This window comes from Nerophis lumbriciformis, linkage group LG13 (genome assembly GCF_033978685.3).
Source record: "Nerophis lumbriciformis linkage group LG13, RoL_Nlum_v2.1, whole genome shotgun sequence".
In the NCBI taxonomy this organism is placed as follows: Eukaryota; Metazoa; Chordata; class Actinopteri; order Syngnathiformes; family Syngnathidae; genus Nerophis; species Nerophis lumbriciformis.
This window is the reverse complement of record NC_084560.2, coordinates 23559581-23582920: the sequence shown is the minus strand read 5'-3', so window position 1 is coordinate 23582920 and position 23340 is coordinate 23559581. Positions and strand designations below refer to the sequence as shown.

At 41.5% G+C, this 23340-nt stretch overlaps 1 protein-coding gene across 1 annotated transcript in view; it reads right to left on the bottom strand.

Moving 5' to 3' along the window:
* Positions 1-9492: 9492 nt before the first annotated feature.
* Positions 9493-23340, bottom strand: part of LOC133613724 (matrix-remodeling-associated protein 5-like) — a 33110-nt gene continuing 19262 nt past the window's right edge. Inside the window, exons 6-12 of the mRNA XM_061971466.1 lie at positions 19700-23022; positions 18903-19044; positions 15917-16052; positions 14669-15790; positions 14355-14562; positions 12384-12605; positions 9493-12302 (exon numbers count right to left, since the gene is read on the bottom strand). Coding sequence (XP_061827450.1) covers positions 10347-12302; positions 12384-12605; positions 14355-14562; positions 14669-15790; positions 15917-16052; positions 18903-19044; positions 19700-23022 — 7109 coding nt within the window. The 3' untranslated portion in view covers positions 9493-10346. The remainder of the gene's footprint in view (positions 12303-12383; positions 12606-14354; positions 14563-14668; positions 15791-15916; positions 16053-18902; positions 19045-19699; positions 23023-23340) is intronic.

Genomic DNA, 23340 nt, shown 5'->3' with positions numbered 1-23340 from the left:
TCCATCTTACATGAGCTCGGGCCCAGCGAAGCCGACAGCGTTTCTGGGTGTTGTTGATAAAGGGTTTTCGCCTTGCATAGGAGAGTTTTAACTTGCACTTACAGATGTAGCGACCAACTGTAGTTACTGACAGTGGGTTTCTGAAGTGTTCCTGAGCCCATGTGGTGATATCCTTTACACACTGATGTCGCTTGTTGATGCAGTACAGCCTGAGGGGTCGAAAGTCACGGACTTAGCTGCTTACGTGCAGTGATTTCTCCAGATTCTCTGAACCATTTGATGATATTATGGAACGTAGATGGTGAAATCTCTAAATTCTTTGCAATAGCTGGTTGCGAAAGGTTTTTCTTAAACTGTTCAACAAATTGCTCACGCATTTGTTGAAAAAGTGGTGACCCTCACCCCATCCTTGTTTGTGAATGACTGATCTTTTTTTTTTATACCCAATCATGGCACCTACCTGTTCCTTATTTGCCTGTTCACCTGTGGGATGTTCCAAATAAGTGTTTGATGAGCATTCCTCAACTTTATCAGTATTTATTGCCACCTTTCCCAACTTCTTTGTCACGTGTTGCTGGCATCAAATTCTAAAGTTAATGATTATTTGCAAAAAAAAAAATGTTTATCAGTTTGAACATCAAATATCTTGTCTTTGTAGCATATTCAACTGAATATGGGTTGAAAATTATTTGAAAATCATTGTATTCCGTTTATATTTACATCTAACACAATTTCCCAACTCATATGGAAACGGGGTTTGTATATGTAAATATATATATATATATATATATATATATACGTATATAAATAAATGATAAATGGGTTGTACTTGTATAGCGCTTTTCTACCTTCAAGGTACTCAAAGCGCTTTGACACTACTTCCACATTTACCCATTCACACACACATTCACACACTGATGGAGGGAGCTGCCATGCAAGGCGCTACCAGCACCCATCAGGAGCAAGGGTGAAGTGTCTTGCTCAGGACACAACGGACATGACGAGGTTGGTACTAGGTGGGGATTGAACCAGGGACCCTCGGGTCGCGCACGGCCACTCTTCCACTGCGCCACGCCGTCAATGTATATGTGTTTATATACCTGTGTGTGTGTGTGTGTGTGTGTGTGTGTGTGTGTATATATATATATATATATATATATATATATATATATATATGCGTATATGTATATGTATATGTATATATACATACGTATATATATATACATGTATATGTATATATACATATGTATATGTATATACATACGTATATGTATATTTTTTAACCCAATGCTGCCCCTGAGTCAAAAAGTTTAGGGACCCCTGGTATACAGGATTATTTATGTCCTAGCATAGACCAGTTCTAGAAACAATACACGCTTGTTGTTAGTTATTTAATTAACCTGAAGGTATTTACCTATTTTTCATACATTCCTGAATCAATAGCCCTTTTTTTGGTGCATGCCCTCTAGTGACAACGGAGGACTGATGTTGTGACTACATACAAAATTGAATTACTTCCACCAAAGGGAACTGGGTGTTCGATACAGCCAGTCTGAAAGATGCATAATTGAATATCCATGTTTCAAATAGACGAATAAATGTACGGCAGATGATAACAAAAGATTTTCAATTCAAGATGATGTGGTGAGATAAAACTAGACTAGACTGTCTGTGTCTCATTGTTGCTTTTCAAAGAACGCTATAAAAGGTTGTCACCGGAAGAGATTAGGGCATTTTTAATATGTTTGCTTCCGTGAGAGTTAGTTTTTTCTTGTGTTTAATAAAGAGGTGAACATTAAAATAACCTCAATGAGAAATCCACTCATTACATCACACAATATATAAAAACCTAAAACCAGTGAAGTTGGCACGTTGTGTAAATGGTAAATAAAAACAGAATACAATGATTTGCAAATCCTTTTCAACCTATATTCAATTGAATGGACTGCAAAGACAAGATACTTAATGTTCGAACTGGAAAACTTTGTTATTTTTTGCAAATGTTGGCTCATTTGGAATTTGATGCCTGCAACGTGTTTAAAAAAGCTGGCACAAGTGGCAAAAAACACTGAGAAAGTTGAGGAATGCTCATCAAGCACTTATTTGGAACATTCCACAGTTGAACAGGGTACTTGGGAACAGGTGGGTGCCATGACTGCGTATGAAAGCAGCTTCCGTGAAATGCTCAGTCATTCACAAACAAGGATGCGGCGAGGGTCACCACTTTGTGAACAAATGCGTAAGAAAATTGTCAAACAGTTTAGGAACAACATTTCTCAACGAGCTATTGCAAGAAATTTAGGGATTTCACTATATCATCAAAAGGTTCAGAAAATCTGGAGAAATCACTGCACGTAAGCAGCTAAGTCCGTGACCTTCGATCCCTCAGGCGGTACTGCATCAAAAAGCGACATCGGTGTGTAAAGGATATCACCACATCTGTAAGTGCAAGTTAAAACTCTACTATGCAAAGCCAAAGTCATTTATCAACAACACCCAGAGGGCCTGAGCTCATCTAAGATGGACTGATGCAAAGTGTTCTGTGGTCTGACGAGTCCACATTTCAAATTGGTTTTGGAAACTGTGGACGTCGTGTCTTCCGGAACAAAAAGGAAAAGAACCATCCAGAATGTTATAGGCGCAAAGTTCAAAAGCCAGTATCTGTGATAGTATGGGGGGGTATTAAGTGCCCAAGGCATGAGTAACTTACACATGTGTGAAGGCACCATTAATGCTGAAAGGTACATACAGGTTTTGGAGCAACATATGTTGCCATCCAAGCAACGTTATCATGGACGCCCCTGCTTATTTCAGCAAGACAATGCCAAGCCACGTCTTATAACAGTGTGGCTTTGTAATAAAAGAGGGCGGGTACTAGACTGGCCTGCCTGTAGTCCAGACCTGTCTCCCATTGAAAATGTGTGTACGTTTCTCAGTTCGAACATTAAATATATTGTCTTTGCAGTCTATTCAATTGAATATAAGTTGAAAAGGATTTGCAAATCATTGTATTCTGTTTTTATTTACAAATTACACAACGGGCCAACTTCACTGGTTTTGGGTTTTCTATTTACAAACCACTATTTTTTTTTTGTGTTTCAGTGCAAAAGCAAATCAAGAGCAGAGCAGCGACTGACTGTGCCTGCTTTTTAACACTGTCTGGTTTCCATTAAAAGACACAAACACTCGTTCTCATAGTAACAGATGACTCGACTGGTAATTTGTGTGTTTTGGGGTTTCATGATTGAAACGGTGTAAAATGTAAACAGATGTAGCAGTAAAGGATGCCAAAGTGCTTTACTTATGCATACAGTAGGTGTCCAAAACTGGTAAAACACTGATACATAATATAACTACCGGTAATATAATTAATAAAGGAAAGGGGATTGCATATTAGCTGGTGCCTCCTTTACCAACTATGCCCCAGATGTTGGTGTTGTGGTCTTTTAGCTCATTTTGTCGTGGTGGTTATACGAATATGTCTATTTAGACATCAAAAATGGTTTTTAGGTTATGTCTTTTTCAACATCTTGAGAGCATTTGCAGTACTGTATACACAGTAAACCAAACATGCGACACAGATTCAGTGTAAAAATTTAAAATTTTTAAATGAAAGAAACTGCTGTTTTAAATCTGTCCACTGGATGTCGCAATAGCAATTCTGTTAGGCGAGCAAGTATATCAAGCAAGAGGTACACGCTAACACGGGGCTAAGACTTCTCCCACTCGAGCCAAGGTAAAACAAACAGGAGTAAAATAAACAATTGGTAACCCCACTTAAAATGCTGCATGGAAGTTATTGAGCAAATTTAAAGAAAGTGAACAGTGCAAATGACAAATTAGGTAGTTGATAAAAAGAATAATTTTTATTCATGTTTTTTTTTGTTCAATCCCCGATGGGCTGTGACTTGAAAGTTGAATTGTTTTGTAGATACACTGAGATTAAGTCTAAATCAGGGGTGTCAAACTCATTTTAGAATAGGGGCCACATGGAGAAAAATCTACTCCCAAGTGGGCTGGACTGGTAAAATCACCGCACGATAACTTAAAATTAAAGACAACTTCAGATTGTTTTGTTTACTAATAGAACAAGCACATTCTGAAAATTTACAAATCATAATGTTGTTGTTTTGTTTTTTACACTTGCATGTTGCGCTTAATAGTATTCTATCTTTATTTGTTGTTATTTATACTTTCTGAATAAATTGTGATAATGTTTATCAGTCAACTCATTGGTGTTGATTTTTAATCTGTCAATATACAAAAATAATATCAAAATCAAATTACAGGATGCTATTTATTTAGTTTGCTTATTTTCCTCGACTGGTTCACTTTTTTACATGTGTAGCATAATCTACAATGATACAAAGAATTGCTATAGCGACATCTAGTGGACACATTTAGAACAGCAGTTTCTTAAGTTCATAAATTTTGGCTCATTTTCATACTTTACAAACTCATTCCGCGGGCCGGATAAAACCTGTTCGCGGGCCTGATACGTATCACACCCCTGGTCTAAATTCATTGTGTTCTTCATGGGGTTTTTAAAACTGCACACATTTTTTCCTTAGACTTTTCAAATAACTTGAAATGTTTCGTCCAGAGGATTATTTGTGATACGTGACATTTTCAGAATGTGCTTGTTCTACTTTGGGCCGAAGTAAAACAAAGAAAACAATCTGAAACGGTTGTAGTTGTATTTTTAAGTTATTATGCCATGATTTTAACCGTCCGACCCACATGGGAATAGATTTTCCTCCATGCGGCCCCTGAGCTGAAATGACTTTGACACCGCTGTAGTATAAAATAAAAGATCCACACTTTCAGATTTAACCTATTTTCCGGCTATAGCCCCTGAATATAAGTCACACCCCCTTTTTTTTGCGCATATTTTATTTTGTACATATATCGGTTGCGTAAGTCTATAAGCCGCTGGTGTACACATTGAAAAATGAAATATTTACACAGGTGCTTGTGTTAATTCACAAGTGTAACAAAAGACAGTGCCTGTAAACAGCATACAGTATGCTACTGGAGAGGTCATTGAGCTTGGTCTTTGCCAATCTCCTCTTTTGTGTTGGATTGAGGAAACTGGGGTTGCTTTGTCTTGCATTTTTTTGGCCTCGTTTTTGCTTTCACTTCTCGTCTCGAGGCGAGTCGCCACTGTGCTTGTGCCATATATTCTGCGTCGTGTGCATTTTATCAAGTCTTCATCGTAATGATGGTGAGTCCATAACGCATTAAATGGCTGACAGAGTGATATTTCGTGCGAGTGTGTTTGATTGGTCTACCGTGACAAGACTTCATTCATTGGCGGCATGCAAAGCTTTTGAGCCCCCAATAAAATCCATTAAATAACCACAGCATTGTATAAAGAGCAGAGTTCAAAGCATTACAGTACGGAAATTACTGTAATTAAGGTTTTGTATACATGCTGTAAGTATATACGTAATGTAGTAACAGGCAGATTCATAATACTTACTTATTTTGATTGATTGATTTGATTGAAACTTTTATTAGTAGATTGCACAGTACAGTACATATTCCGTACAATTGACCACTAAATGGTAACACCCGAATAAGTTTTTCAGCTTGTTTAAGTCGGGGTCCACGTTAATCAATTCATCACATTAATTTCAAAAACGTATCACAACGTTTGCTTTTCCCTTCAACAACATCACTGATTACTACTCACTGCAGACCTCATGAGAGCATCAAACATCACTTACTGTACTATGTCTGCTGTCAGTGGGATGCCGACTGATGGTATGTTGATATACTCCTGATTAGATGAGGAATTATCATAAACCTCGCAGAGAATAACCGAGTGTCTTTCCGTGTTGTTCTCGCGGTCTAAATTACATGTCGAAGTTCGCCAACTTGTTGGATTATGTCCTCATCCTTTTAAGATTTGACATTCCGTGCGTTGCATGGTGAGGCTCCTCTGTACATCACTGACTTACTATGCCTCTACTCTTCAGGGCGCAGCCTCCGGTCTTCAGGCCAGGGTCTTCTCAAAATCCCAAAAACTTGTTTTAGAACCCGGCATTCCAGGCTATAGCTCCCAGATTCTGGAACAATGTGCACCAGTCTCTCCGTGATCTTGACTGTGTTGAAACTTTTAAGAAACATTTGAAAACTTCTCTTTTTAGTAAAGCTCTTAGTTAATGCACCTTTTAACTATCATTTTTAATCCACTATGTATTCTTTTTATGATGTTGCCCCTGTTGTTTTAAATTGAATTGTTGTTTTACTTCACCTATGTTTTGTACAACGCTTGAATGATTGATTGATTGAAACTTTTATTAGTAGATTGCACAGTACAGTACATATTCCGTACATTTGACCACTAAATGGTACCACCCGAATAAGTTTTTCAACTTTTTTAAGTCGGTGTCCACGTTAATCAATTCATGGTACAAATATATATATATATATATATATATATATATATATATATACTATCAGCATAATACAGTGATCACACAAATTAATCATCAGATTATATACATTGAATTATTTACAATCCGGGGGGGTGGGATGTGGAGGGGGAGGGGGGGGTCTAGGTTAGGTTGATATCAGCATATTTCAGTCATCAACAAGCTTTGTGATTTTATCTGTGAAAAGCGCTTTATAAATACAATTTACTTACTTACTTACTACTATTAAGGTGAGACACTTTATTTTTGATCTAGAATAAACTTTCACGAGCACCGAGGCGAGGAAGCAGCTCACCAGCCGATGATGTCAACATAGCAGCAAATAGTTTGCCCGCGTTTGCGCTTATAATAACAATATTACTAATACTCTTTTTAAAGTCAAGTCACAAAGTGTAAATTGAGTAAGACTTTTATTTATACCTATTTACAAGCTAGAATAGAATGCACACCAGTGACGTGCAGTCAGGGGAGGCAGGTGAGGCGGGGCCTCACATGCCATCATGGAAAGAAAAAAAATGTAAAAAGAAAAAAAATTGTGTTGTTATATGTATCCAGTGATTATACTATAAAGTTATTTTCCATTTATTTTCACCAGTTTTAGATTATTTTTATTCAAAATCGCTGAATTTTCACATTTGCCGTTCAAATGCTGAGAAGAGACTTGCGGTGAGTCACCAGCCAGTTGAGCCTCGCCATGGATTGCGCAATGACTCGGCTAACTGCTGGCCTGCTGTGCAGTGAGACTGTATTGCTATATGAATTATATTATACATTTCCATAGTTTAGTTGGCTGAGGTATATAATGTACAGTGTATTTTGTCAACAACTGTATGTGTGTAACGTATTTCTTGTGCTGAGCAATCATAAAACGGCTGCAAAAGACGCACCGTGTGAGGCTCGCAGTAATCCCGCCTCCTGGTGATAGAGGGCGCTAGTGATCCCAGAGATCATTTTTGCGACTACTCGGCTGCAGAATAAGTGACAACAAGCAGCAACAGTTAGCGATCGTTAATTTTTTCCTCTCGCCTGGACTTTTAACATGGAGGATTACATATCTAAAATAAAACAGTTTTCTAAACTGGACTTTCAATCGAAGCAGGAGGTAAAAATTAAAGGAAGATCTCCATCGAGACAGAGAGACTTTTAAAACTGAAGAAAGATAAGGAAGACTTCTATAAACAAGTTATCGATGCTTTTGTTCAGAAGGAACGGCGCATGGACTTCATTTATAAGTAAAGGTAAGACCATAATAACATTTTTTTTTTTATAAAATGTGCTTTTTTTGTGTGCTACAGTTTGTATGTGTAAAGTTAAAATTAAGTTAAAGTACCAATGATTGTCACACACACACTAGGTGTGGTGAAATGTGTCCTCTGCATTTGACCCACCCCCTTGTTCACCCCTGGGAGGTGAGGGGAGCAGTGGGCAGCAGCGGTGCCGTGCCCGGGAATCATTTTTGGTGATTTAACCCCCAATTCCAACCCTTGATGCTGAGTGCCAAGCAGGGAAGAATGCTGGTATGAGCTTTTAAACATAACCCGTTAACTGCTGCCAATCAAATGATGAATAAGATACTCTTTAGGGTTCGTATGTTTGTAAATCTGACTGTGATGAAGTCAGTGCCTCACCAGCCATGAACCTCACCGCACGTCACTGATGCACACAATGTCTTACATAATGATTGTGAATGATCGGCAGAATTCCAAAAAAACTGCAGTTTCCTTTTTAACATAGCCCTTGGAAAATCCAATGTTTATCAGTTGGGTGAAACTTTAAGTCAGAGTATTATTGAATATATAACAGTGGGTCTGACACCACAATATCATATAATTTTACTGTAATATCTGCCCTTGTTAACAAACTGGAGTTTGCTGCTCCCACTGTACTGTCTCCTTGTTCACAGATTTTCTTTATTTTCTCAAGCTATCACAGCTCCCCTGAATCCCAGACTTTGAAGCCTTGCCATTCCCAACGGCTATTGTATGCTTGACTGATTGTAAAAGTTTGTATTATCTGTTTTTTGACGTGGGTGCCTCTAAACTCATCGATTTTGTTTGCTTTTTTAGCACATAGACAAAGGTCTGTGATGTTGGTGGGCCAATGTGAAAGGGATTACGAAACCATGAGGACTTAATTGAAAACATGTTCGTTTTTTTTACACAATGGGTCTCATCGACTTTGTTCTACAAAATCCAAGTATGCTTAACTTGGCGGTGGATGTCAATACTTTTAATTAGCAACAAATTGGATATTTGCATGACTCATTGTAATAACATTTGGTTTTATGTATGTTTAGTAGTCTTGTACATGTCAATCATTAATTGTGTCTTTGTGTTATAGTCTATAATTTGAAGAGGATTACTTTGCTGTTGATATGAGAACAGGAAAGGACAACTACGGAGTCTTTCTTCTGGCACTGCAGGCTCTCTGAGTTTTTATTGCAGTTTCCAGTGCAAAGAATATGAAGTCATCATCATGTGTCCAAAACCGCTTTACTGGTTCAAAAGCTGAGTTTCAAATGAACAAGTTGTCCATCCATCCATCCATCCATCTTCTTCCGCTTATCCGAGGTCGGGTCGCGGGGGCAGCAGCTTAAGCAGGGAAGCCCAGACTTCCCTCTCCCCAGCCACTTCGTCCAGCTCCTCCCGGGGGATCCCGAGGCGTTCCCAGGCCAGCCGGGAGAGATAGTCTTCCCAGCGTGTCCTGGGTCTTCCCCGTGGCCTCCTACCGGTCGGACGTGCCCGAAACACCTTCCTAGGGAGGCGTTCGGGTGGCATCCTGACCAGATGCCCGAACCACTTCATCTGGCTCCTCTCGATGTGGAGGAGCAGCGGCTTTACTTTGAGCTCCCCCCGAATGACAGAGCTTCTCACCCTATCTCTAAGGGAGAGCCCCGCCACTCGGCGGAGGAAACTCATTTCGGCCGCTTGTACCCGTGATCTTGTCCTTTCGGTCATGACCCAAAGCTCATGACCGTAGGTGAGGATGGGAACGTAGATCGACCGGTAAATCGAGAGCTTTGCCTTCCGGCTCAGCTCCTTCTCCACCACAACGGATCGATACAGCGTCCTTTATAATAAACGCAACAAAACGGTTAAATCCATTTCTCATTTTATTATTAAATTGTGGGAGTTAAAAAATATAATGGCACTTTAATGTTGCTTGACAGTTTCAACATAGTTGTCTTTTTCTCACAAAGAAACAGTCTTTACAAGAGCAATAACTTAACATGGAAGAAATTAAAATATGATTCGTCTGTCTGTTACCTGGAATAAAACATTTAAGTAATCCTAATTATTCAAAGAATTACAAAGACGCCTTTTGTCTTATGAACATATTTAAATGCTTTGAAGTTGTAATTTCACCTGACCTTGTTAATTCTGCAAAGGTGCAAGCAAAAATTATTTTTCAAAACCAGTCGAACAACTACTCCAGAAATGTAAACATTTTTATCCAAATCCAAACTAAAAAACAAACAAAAAAGACCAGTTTAGCATTTTGTTTAAGCTTCTGCTCAGTCAAATTTGGCAGTTACTGAGTTAGAAAATGGTGCAAAATGCAAATAATCCTCTAGTGCATGATTTTTAAACTGAAAAAGATCTTGGTTATTTAGTACTAGCCCAGAAAGAAACACAGTGTCATAAAATCATAAATATCTGCAACTTGAGCACCATTTTGAAATGAGTTTTAGCCCTATCAAAAATATAAGGCACATTTGGTAAATACCATACTTGTAGATGTTTATGCTTAAGCAAATTACCTGATACAAAATACTGAATAATATTTCACACATCACAAATGATTGGAGTCTTTTTTTAAACATCACCAGTATTTCAACAGAGCTTTGCAGTTGATTTGGGCATTGAGTTAATACTTCATCAGTCAATGACAATATTCTTCACCTTGTTATATAACATGCAGGTATGTTGTCTTTGTGTCCACTCCTATCACGTTTTTGGCTGTGCACCTGTAAAATCCTGTGTCCCTACTTGACGGGTTCTGTATCACCAAAGATCCTCGGGGACTCAGGTACCGGTTACCATAGATACGAGCTTGGCCCATCACCCTGAGCTGTGTCATGTCTGGTGTTTCCCAGGTAACCATTGCCCGGGGAGTTGCTATGGTAAGGCAGGGCAGCTCCACGGCGACACCAGGACGTGTGTAGGACACAGGCGAGGGGCCTGTTGTGATACGTGGCGGGTAAGCAATGACTATGACGGGGACTGTGACAACTGAAACCGAAGAGGAATCCTGGCTGGAGGATCTGCAGGTATAAGTGCCTCGGTCAAACACGGATGTCTGGTGCACAACCAGTGTCCCATCCTTTTGGACTAAATACCGGCCTGAGTCTCCGCTGTCCCCCCTGGACACCACCTTGCCATTGGGAAAAGTCCAAGAAAGGGAGCCTTGGGTTTGTTTTGGGTCTTGAGAAGCAGAACAAGATAGACGAAGCGTCTCTCCATTTGTAATACTAATCAGAGAAGCAGTTTTGGTGCTCACAGCTGGTGCTGAAACAGCCAGGGGTGCGGGGGGGCCAATAGGATCAGGGGCTACAAGTGAAGATGGTGCTTGTTGAAAAGTATTTATAGGAACAGTAATTCGGGAAGGCACATCAGGTATTAGCTGTCTCGATTGAGAGATTTGTACTCGGTCTCCTGGGCGAGGTACCGCAGACAAAACTGATCTGGATAGTTCTTGTGGCTCAGAGACCTGCAGCTCGACCTGAATTCTTACTTCTCCTTTGTCCCCTCTCACTACGCACACCAATGTGCCACTGTCGCTCACCCGAGCACCTCGCAGCTCCAAGGAACCGTTTCTGTGAACCGTGAGCCGGCTTCCGTAGTACGGGGCTGGTAGGACACCGTTACCAGGCAGATACCAGGTCAAAGGTAGGGAACCATGAGATGGACATGGCAAAAGAACAGTTTGGCCTTTCATTACCAGCTGTTTCCTTGTTACCACACCCACACGTTTATCAGTGGCGATATCTGTGCGTTTGGCAGCAGCACCTGCATGTGCACTGCTTAAACCACTGTTCCTATTTTTATTGTTCATTTCTGAGTTGCCAATGGTCCAACTTGTGCTGAGAGTGCTACTCCCACCATGATTAGCAGTACTACTTGCAAACACTCTATTTCTTGAAATGCTGCTTATCTTGCTGTTGTCTCTACTGGGGTTTTCGTCATTGTTTGCCTTTCCAGCCGCAAAGTCATTGGTACTAGCCCCAAGATTCCTTTCAAAACCTCCACCTCCAGCTGAGCTCTGATGGCTTCTAGTAGTTATTTCTCTAATTAAAGTTCCTGGGGCATTTTTATCAATGATTCCATGGTTATTTGCTTTTAGTCTGACATTTCCACTGTCGTTCACATCGATGCTAATGACACGACTGAGCTGTGTTGTGATTCCACTAGTAGACTTTTTGAAACCATTTTCAGAATCGCTCCTGGGGGCTGGATTAAGACCACTGGTTACTTTGGTATTTCCACTGCTTGTTCTTGTATGGCCATTGTTATCACTAAAGCCATTGTTTCCATCATTAGGAATATCCACCTCAAGGCCCACCACCATGCTTCTTTCCCCGGCTAAGTTGCTTGCTTGGCATGTATAGTTTCCTGCGTCAGTCTTCTGGGCCCGACGCACCTCCAGAGTTCCTCCTGCAGCTGCCACAACCCGGTCGAAATAAAAACCAGAGCTGACTGGAATGGCTCGATGTGCTGGTGAGAACCAAGTCACTGTTGGTGGAGGATCACCCATGGCCTGGCAGCGAATGACGGCTGTTGCCCCCTGACGTACTTTAATGACTTGATAACTTCTGTCATCACTGGAGGCTGGTGGCGATCTCGTCATTACCTTGACGTTTACCTTAAGGGAAAGAAGTATCTGGTAAAATAAATTACAAAATAAAAGATTGCAAGCATTTTCTGAATTTTGGTTTGCCTTCACCTTCATGGTATCTTGACCTCCTTGATTCTCAGCATAACAGGTGTATTCCCCTTCCTCTCCCATGCCCACTGCTGGAACCAGCAATGTTCCATTATCGAAGACGATTAGCCTGCGTGCCCGCCCCGCTCTATCCTCCCCCTGCAACACACTGTTTACCATTGTTCCGTCTGGTAGACTCCAACTCACGGCTGGGTCAGGTCGTCCTGAGGCTACACAGTCCACCTGTAAGAACCATAATCATTGTTTACAATAGGAACTAATAATCAGTATGTATATTTAGAACTTGATAATCAATTGCAGATTAATTTTAATCATTGCTACTGAAAAACACAATCTATAAAACTTCGTACACATTAGTACATCAGGGGTCTCAAAGTCAATTTAACTGGGGCCACTGGAGGTAGAGTCGGATTGAGGCTGGGCCTCGCAAAATTTCACTTCAGTTCCACCATTTAACCATGTGTATAAATGTGGTAACTACTCCTACAAACAACTGTGACTATGACTATGATCTATGGTAGGCTTTAATTGATTATGAATGTAAAATTTAATGTAGAAATTTCATATTTTGACACTATTGAGTGTCCCAGGAGAAGGTCAGAGAGACCTCCGCTTGCCTATAAGAAGTTGTTCTTCGTGTCTTTGTGTTTGCACTGTTATTGTAGTTAGAGTTCTTACTCTTAGACTTCAAGATTGCAATAGTATATTTAACTATTCACCGCCCACGGTGTGTCGGTTGCAAACACACTACATTATGAAGTTAAGTAGAAGGCCACAAACTGTGAGAGTTTGAAACACTTGCTGTACATGTATAAGCAAAAAAGAGTAACAGATTAATGCAGTAAGTCAGGGTCCTCCCTTGCACATCACCTCATGTTTTTTTTTAATTAAGTTTTGTTATTAGCACTACCAGGTTTTAAATATTAATTGTCACCGATGAAGACTGCTGACTGATAGATAGCAGCATTCTGCATGAATTCGAATCTCTTTAACATCATTATCTATGAGAAAGTTAACATTTTGCAGAACCTACACCAAATCAGCCTCACAGCAATGATTTAGCTCAGTCCTTCTCAAATAGTGGGGCGGGCCCGGCTTTTTTTGCCGCACCAGAATATAATGAAGCATATGTAGCGCTTGGCTTCACAGTGACTACGGTGGGAAATGAGCAAAAATCACACAGTTTTTTACAGAGGTATAGTTATAACAATTTTATAGTTAAATTATACTATTTATAGTCACGGTGGAGAGTGCCACCCCCACTGCCTTTCACCTATGATATCTAAAGCATCTTAGACTTGAAATTGAATAGCGTTCTATTTTCCCAATTCCGGAAAGTTAGAAGATTGGTTTAAGACATGAACCGATTAAATGATTGACTTAAACCACCTTGGAAATCTCATGTCTGATACCGCTTAAAATCCACCAGTGGATTTCTTGCTTTGACATTATTGAATATCCATCCATCCATTTGCTACTGCTTATTCCCTTTGGGGTCGTAGGGGGCGCTGGAGCCTATCTCAGCTACAATCGGGCGGAAGGCGGCGTACACCCTGGACAAGTCGCCACCTCATCGCAGGGCCAACACAGATAGACAGACAACATTCACACTCACATTCACACACTAGGGCCAATTTAGTGTTGCCAATCAACCTATCCCCAGGTGCATGTCTTTGGAGGTGGGAGGAAGCCGGAGTACCCGGAGGGAACCCACGCAGTCACGGGGAGAACATGCAAACTCCACACAGAAAGATCCCGAGCCTGGGATTGAACCCAAGACTACTCAGGTCCTTCGTATTGTGAGGCAGACCCACGAACCCCTCTGCCATAATCCTTTAAAACTTGAGAAAGGTAATTTGAGCGTAGCGCACTGAATAGAAATCACGACAGATGCTGCAAACAGGACAGACTAAGTCTAATTCCCACATAGTCTGATATGATCAAATACCTAACATTTGATTTGTACGTTACCTTCAATGCCTTTCCAAATGAGACCATTTGATTGAAAGGCTGCTTGGGCTCAATCTTTGCAGGCTTGACAACAACAGAAACACGCAGGAGACGATAATCATCTGCAACCTTGTTACGTGCAATGCAAAGGTAGTCTCCAATGTCCCGCTCTGTCACTGACTGGACGGACAGTGTGCCATTTGGGTGCACTTTCAGGCGTCGCTCAAAACTTCAATTTAAACATACACGGAAAACACACAAACACATAGCGTGAGACACAATGCCAGAGCAAAATTATATTACTCATACGTTATATTAGTTTAAACACTCAATACCTGAAATGCATGTCCACCAGTTTCTTGTTGGGGGTCCTCCAAATAATAATGGGGGATGGGTGGCCTGTTACAGAGCAGTGAAGCTGCAGATTTTCCCCATAGGACACAGTAGTGGTGGAGGGTGAGCTGAAGACAATTCGGGCTTTGCTGAATGGAGTTACGGGCATGGACCGCAAAACAACTGAAGCGCTGCCTTTTTCGGATGTGTTTACAAAGCCAGAGGACACTGTGGTAACCACTGAGGTTTTTGTCAAATTAGTCAGCTGTGAGTGGGAGGGAATGACCGTTCTATTGATTTTCGAGGCTGAGTCGGCAGAAGTGGGCTGGCGAGGATAATGTGAGTATTTTGAGCCTGTTCCTGGCCCATTCCTGGATCCATGAGAAGGCGATAGTGGGGTCAGGCGAGCAGAATCAAGTGGCATTGATTGGTAGCTGGGATTGGACAAAGATCTGTTTTTCAAAAGAGCAGATGTATAAGTTGTCCCTTCAACTCTTTTCTCACCATCTGTTTCCTGTTTAATTTCCACCTTGACCGTCCTCCTATCAGTTCCAACTGCATTAGTGGATGTGCATTCATAAATCCCAACATCCTTCGGACCCACTTTTCGGATATGTAGGGTCCCGTTTGGCAAGACAAAAAGGTTGCCATGAAGAAACTGGGATGGCTGAACTAGAGCCCCATCTGGCAGACGCCATCTCAAAGTTGGTGGTGGGTCCCCTCTAGCAAAGCAGTGAGCATAAAGCGGTCTACCCAGAGCCAAGACCAGGCGTTCCTCTCTGGGTTGCACCATCACCGGGGGCAACGACGATATGTGTAACCGAACAGAAGCACTGGCAGCACCGGCTGAGTTGGAGGCCACACAGCGATATATCCCGCGATCACTTGGTAAGGTTAACGAAATATGGAGGGTTCCGTTTGAGTCCATACTGATATGATTGCCGGAGTTGGCAGTGGAGGTCAGGACTGAGCGATCCGGAAGAACCCAGGAGAGCAGAGGAGTTGGGACACCGCTCGCATGGCATTCCAGGTGGACTTCTCCACCTTGATGGATGGTGAATTCTCTATAGCCAGCCAGCTGCATTCGAGGGGGACGTGTCCACACTTCCAGGGTTGTTAGCAGCCTTGCCATAAAAAATGAAAAACAAAAAGCATCCTCTCTCAGTATACAAATACTTACAAAGTCTCAGTGTTGGCATAAGAGTGTGTAGTTATTTTGCATTCATAACTGATAACTAAAGTATTCTCACCTGTCGCGGCCGAGGAAGTTGTGTGCGCTGCAAATGTACGTGCCCCTGTCTTGTAGCTGAACACTTTGGATGACAAGACTGCCATTTGGCAGCACCTCAAACCGCTGAGACCTGGAATGGACTGACATGACAGCTCCTGATACACAAACATCGATAGACACACCATTAGAAAGGGCAACAGAAAGATAAAAAATAATTAGACACGATAAACACATAAATGATCGATTATGTAGTTAAGTTATGTAGTACCTAAATGTTGCAGAAACTATACAGTGTTTTGTAAGTCTTGTATAAGTTTTACCCTTATAAGATGTTGATAATAATGTGTAATCCTGTAGTAGTGTTGTTCCGATACCAATATTTTGGTACCAGTACCCGTACCAAAATTATTTCAATAATTTTCGGTACTTTTCAGTACTTTTCTAAATAAAGGGGACCACAAAAAAAATTGCATTTTCGGCTCTATTTTAAAGGGGAACATTATCACAATTTCAGAAGGGTTAAAACCATTAAAAATCAGTTCCCAGTGGCTTATTTTATTTTTCGAAGTTTTTTTCAAAATTTTACCCATCACGCAATATCCCTAAAAAAAAGCTTCAAAGTGCCTGATTTTAACCATCGTTATATACACCCGTCCATTTTCCTGTGACGTCACACAGTGACGCCAATACAAACAAACATGGCGCATAGAACAGCAAGCTATAGCGACATTAGCTCGGATTCAGACTCGGATTTCAGCGGTTTAAGCGATTCAACAGATTACGCATGTATTGAAACAGATGGTTGTAGTGTGGAGGCAGGTAGCGAAAACGAAATTGAAGAAGAAACTGAAGCTATTGAGCCATATCGGTTTGAACCGTATGCAAGCGAAACCGACGAAAACGACACGACAGCCAGCGACACGGGAGAAAGCGAGGACGAATTCGGCGATCGCCTTCTAACCAACGATTGGTATGTGTTTGTTTGGCATTAAAGGAAACTAACAACTATGAACTAGGTTTACAGCATATGAAATACATTTGGCAACAACATGCACTTTGAGAGTGCAGACAGCCCATTTCAGGCGCGCTAAGAACATATATTTTTCCACGATTTCAGCACTCAGGTTAACCATACCTAAATAGACACAAAATACTGCATTACACAAGACTACCTGAATGTACTCGAATGATTGAAAAAAATAAATGTTTTTAAGCTAAATTATTGGTAAACACAGTTTATGTATAATCATTTACGTAAAACCGCGAGTAATGAATAAAGTTTTCATCAATTAATATATTCTGTAGCCATACCCTCATCCGCTCTCTTTTCCTGAGGGTCTGGCGGCAGATTTCTTTGACTTTATCGTTGGAAATGCATCTGCTTTGAGTGTCGCGGGATATCCACACATTCTTGCCATCTCTGTCGTAGCATAGCTTTCGTCGGTAAAGTGTGCGAAACAAACGACTGACCATTTCGTCGGCTTTCCCCACACCCTCGTATTTTGAACAAGTTTCGTCCAATATCTTGCCATTTTCGCATCTTTGGGCCACTGGTGCAACTTGAATCCGTCCCTGTTCGTGTTGTTACACCCTCCGACAACACACCAACGAAAGCGAATAATAGAAAGGCGTTTAATTTGCCAAAATTCACCCATTTAGAGTTCGTAAATCGGTTAAAAGAATATATGGTCTTTTTTCTGCAACATCAAGGTATATATTGACGCTTACATAGGTCTGGTGATAATGTTCCCCTTTAAGAAAACATCTTATGGTACATTAAACATGTGTTTCTTATTGCAAGTTTGTCCTTAAATAACATAGTGAACATACGTTTGTACAAGACAACTTATCTTTTAGTAGTAAGTAAGCAAACAAAGGCTCCTAATTTAGTCTGCTGACATATGCAGTTCTATTATTTTGTCAACATTTTTAAGGACAAGTGGTAGACATTGAATTATTTATCTACTTGTTCATTTACTGATAATATCTGCTTACTTTCTCTTTAAACATGTTCTATATACACTTCTGTTAAAATGTAATAATCACTTAATCTTCTGTTGGATTTGGGTATCAATCCAATACCAAGTCGTTACAAGATCATACATTGGTCATATTCAAAGTTCTCATGTGTCCAGGGACATATTTCCTGATAATATACATTTGAAAAAAACGAAAGAAGATGTTAGGATGCCAAAAAATATTGACATAATCATAGTAGTATCGACTAGATACGCTACTGTACTTGGTATGATTACAGTGGATGTTAGGTGTAGATCCACCAATGGCGTTTGTTTACATTGTGATGCCGGTGAGCTACGGTGTGTAGTGAAGCATGTTTAGCTATTCCTCATCCTGCAGGGATGATACTTGTAAGAAACGTACTTTATTTGTCGCCATGGAGGCGAGGATTAGTGATTTAGAAGTAGCTTCAACACTGCCGACTGGGGCTGGACCATAGCCGCTAGCCAGCTAGCCATGTCTTAAAGCACCTCTTCCGGTGGGCGTTTCAGTGTTATAGCTTCACCTTTATCGTCAGTTTTTAAGCCAAAATGTGTCCCTTCTCAATCAATCAATCAATCAATCTTTATTTATATAGCCCTAAATCACAAGTGTCTCAAAGGGCTGCACAAGCCACAACGACAACCTTCTCTCTTTTCTGTCTACACACTGTGTCTGCTTGTAAGTACTCCGTGATTGTGCGCTGCCGAACATGCTCCTCTGCTCGTAAACCAGCAATGACACGACGTGACGACGACAGGGGCGCAGGGGGGTATGGCGGACCGGTACTTTTCACTGAATTAAAAACAATTTAAAATGGTAAACTCATTGTAGGTCTGCATAATCCACATAGGATACAAATACAGTTTTCCTGAGTTTATAATTCAATACACAAATCAAATTCATCAGGCTTGCATGTAGGTTGAAGGTAAGACTCTGAGGCCTCATTTCCATATAAATGTATTATGTGTTTTGTTGCTGAATCAAATGTGTCCATATCTGCCTACCTGTGGCGATCTTGGTCCATGTGATGGAGGGTTTGGGTTCTCCTTGAGCCTCACAAGTCAGCCTTGCAATGCCCTCAGCTGGGAATGACACAGTTCTGATGTGTGGGTCAGCAATCTTTGGCCTGAATCTTAAAACCGCTACCTGGGAACAGTATGATTGTAATCACATTAGTGATTAAAACGTACCAGCATGATACAAGGGTGGCAATGCAATTTGTTTAATACAGCATTATTGTTGTTTCAGATTAAAAGTTCCTCATCTGTGATAGATTCATTACTTTGGCTTGTGCAGTCTTGTAAATGAATTAATGTCTCATTGTAACAAATCCCACGGGATTAAACTCTGACAACGTATAATGTTGTTGTAATGGAGCATGTGGTTTTCATCTTTGCTTACTGACAGTGTGCTGAAAAATCCTATAAATATAAGAACTTCCATAAACATCCCTTAGGTTTTAATAGTAGGTCATGTGATCACAGATTAGAGTATTTCGAGATCTATTATGCATTCTTTGCTAAGCTTTTTACCCCTTGGCTTGCACATTTGGATGACTGTATGCTTATGACTTCTTCATGAACCTATGTCAAAGCTGCAAGCTACATTTCAAACATGCCCTTAAAGAAATGCCAAACTTTTCTAAAAAACTAAGAAAATCGCCAAAGATTGTGAATAAATGATCATTTATTCAAATTAAATCAACGTGTGTTGACCTTTTTTAATTGGTCTTATTGTTGAAGGTATTGGCTTTAAAACACATTTGCCTGAAATAAATATTTCTTAATCAATTAAGACTCACCCGTGGGGCGGCAGGAAGAGGAGATGGAGACCACTGTGGCCTGTTGCTGTGTGAATCCGGAATTAAATTAGCTCCAGGGTTCCTCCAGTCAGTTGGGGGTCGACTCTGGTTTGAAGCGACAGACACAGGCCTCCCTTTGGGTTTGACCTGGCCGATGATTGGCCTCTCTCTGGATGACGCAGCAGGACTTGATGTTGTTGTTGTAGTGGCAGCAGCAGAGGATGCACTGGGTGTCGTTACACTGGTAGTAGTTGATGACATTTTGACTGAGGAGGCACCAGGAATAGGACTGCTTGTTTTCAAAGTAGAAGAAGCAGGACCTAAAGTCATCTGAGGACTAACTCTGAAGAGATCTGCTGTATTTGTACCACTCAAAGTAGTAGTCGGGGGAAGGGTAGTGGAAGAATGAATAACAGTTGTGGGAGCAGAAGTTGAAAATGTGTTACCCTTAGTAGTGCTAAATATAGGGGTAGTTTCGGTAGGCATTGTCGATGGACTAAAACGTTCAGTAAGAGGGGTAAATGTAGTCAGTGTTGAAAATGTTTCATCTAAAGCTGCAACACTAGTACCACTTGTAACATAGTTATTTGTGGGACTGGTTGAAGGAGTTGAAGGAGTTGGCAATAAAACTGTGGAGGTTACAGGGGCTTGGAGAATAGTGGAGAAATGAGATACATTGCGTCCAACATCAACATTTGTTTCCAGTCCTTCACCTTTTTTGCCTGAGGGACCATCATCATGTATGCTTAAGGGTGTTTTTGTGTGCGCATCATGAGAATCACCAGTCACAGGTGATTGAGATTTAAAGACCCAAGACTCTGTGCTGTCTGGTATGTTGCCTAAATGAGTCATCGCGTCTACATATGTCTCTGTGTCCATGTGGGGCAATGAAGTCAGTGAAGGCAAGTCGGCTATTGAAGTGGTGATACCTAGAGTGGTATAAATGTACGTAGTTGAACGATTTACTATACTAATTGTTGGAGTAGACAACGTAGTTTTAATATCATTCATCTCTTTAACCAGAATAGGAGATATTGTGATTTGGTTCGTTGTGACAGGGACGGTTGTGTCAGGTATCACAGTTTTTGGAAAGTCAGGCAGAGGTTGAGGTGGTAGTGTAGGTCTCCCCCTTGTCCTGTTGAGAACTCGCCTCCGCTGTCCGATCCTCCTGCGAGAATTCCAAGGGTTTTGAGGCCGTGTTTTTGGGGCTAAATTAGGCATGGATCCCCTATGTGATTTTAAAGGTTTGACTCTTGAGGACGTGGGGATTGCTTCCTCTTGTTCTCCTCCAGCTGGATCTGGGTCAATTTCATTAGTTCCAAAGGGTGGCGTTGAGGTGACTGGATTTGTCTGTGTTGTTGTTTTGAGCTGTGTTGTAGCCTCATTCTTGTGTGTCTGTGTGTCCCAGGGCTCACTGTCTATATGTCTCTCAGTGGCAGTTTTTGTCCTAGTTTCCACTTGTGTTACGTCATCTACCGTCTGAGGGGGGTAAATAGGCTGTAAACTTTCCTCTCGCAGAACAGCGTCATCAACTGACGACCCTTCCATGTCTGATATATTTATCCCTTCCCCCTTTATGTCATCACCATCCTCGTTTCTTTCCAAGTCTTTGTCTCCTCTCAATGGTTTTGCTGTGGGCTTTCCTGTTGTGATGTCCTCACTGTTGTTAGTAAGCGCAGTCTTCTGACGTATTTTTGCCAGTAGGTCAGCCCATTTTTGAGGGTCTATGTTTTGTTTGTTTAGGGTGACTCTAGACCTGCTGTCATTGTGGTTTCTCATCTGCTCAGTTGATAGAGGCCTCCCTCTTCTTCTCAAGGGACCCTTTCTCAGAGGCCCTCGTCTAATGGGCTTGCCAACTTGAAAGTGTCTGTTTGGAGTAGGTTGAAGAGGTCTTGCATGTTTTTTATTAACTACAACAGTTCGCACTTCTTCCTCTACTCCATCCCCTGATCCTTCCTCTATTTGACGTAACAATGGTGCTCGTATCTTTGTTGATCGTCCAGAGGCTGACTGTGGCCCTACTGGAACATGTCCAAAAGACAACGGGTTCAGTGAGTTTATTTCTAGGTTAATGGACAAGGATGCGCTACCATACTGGTTGGCAGCAACACAACGATATTGACCAGCATCTCTCAGAGAGGGGTTGGAAAGAAAAAGACTCCCATTTGATTGTATCATAAGTCCCCCTGATACTGCTAAACCCTTCCAAACTACATTCCCATCTGGTAACACCCAACCTGTTTGTGGTTCTGGTGAACCAGATGCCTTGCAAGATAGGCTGACAGGCTGTCCAGCTGATCCTGTTACAGGGGGTCCGACTTGCTCGCCAATTGTTGAGGCGGAGGACTCCTCCACTATCAGGCGCAGAGGGAGAACATCAGAATCAGTTCCAGCCTGGGCTAAACAGTAGTAAATCCCTGCATTTGAGAGCTCCACTTTGTGCAGCAGTAGCCCAGTACCAGAGGCCTGAATTCCACCATCTTGACTAATGGAAGGGGAGATAAGTTTTGATCCATCTGGGAGAATCCATTGTATTTGTGGCTTACTAGAACTTAAAAGGGGACAGGAAAGCTCGAGCCTAGAGCCTGCGATAGCTGCTAGTGCTGTGGGGGTATGGGAGGTTGAAATGAGTACCCATGGGTGAGAAATAGTGGTAGATGATGCTGAATCTGTTGTGGGGTCAGGATGAGTAGACACTCTTGTGGAGTATATAAGGCTCACCGTGTGTCGGCTAGACTGTTCTCTGTTAAGCTGAATGCCAATTGCTGGCTGCATTAACCAGTGTGGTCCTGTTTGGACAGTGGCTTTGACTCCAGTATTATAATATCCCTCTGTCCCTGCTGCTTGCCGGTAGTGGTATGCCAGACCTGGTGGTTTATTCAGCATGATTTCTCTCTCAAGGTGCACTGCAGTCTCACTGTAGTAAGCCAGGATCCTCCAAAGACTCTCGTAGCTCGTTCTTTCCACGGGGCATTCCAGAGTTAGTGACAATGCCATGGCGACAGGAGAAGAGGAGGGAAGAGAGAGATCCAGGGCAGGGAATTCATTTTGAGAGTCTGCCGAGTGAGTGATGTTGCAGCGCAGTTCGGCACTGTTCCCCTGTTGGTCCGACAGGCCAAGGGATGCGGTCCCTAAAGGCTCTTTGAAGGATTCACTCGGTCGGATTTCACTGTACTCAATCTCAGAGGGTGTTTTTTCTCCCCGCAGGGTAATTACAGGGGAGGTGCAGGTCATATCTTTCTGTTTAAGCAAGTTTTGACCTCGAAGGGCAGTTGGTGATTCACATAACGGACACTCAGGACCTCCGGAACATTTCAATAATTCTAGTTGAAAAGACAGACAGAAACAGGTGAGAGAAAGTGATCCCTTACGCTATATATGATAATGTGCACATTTCATCTCTCTGTGCGCGTGACTAATGCCAGATTTAGCATGCACGCTCTTCTCTACTGTTAATTACACTTCATATCACTTACTAATTTGATATGGTTACTTAATCTGCTTATAAATCGTAAATATGCAAAACCTAATTATTCCACTGCAAGCGGTAGCCTTTGTTTCAACTGCCTGCACACAATGCTGCCAATATGTATTAGTCATGGGAGGTTAAGTCTGGCATGTCTCGGAGAGACATTTGAAAT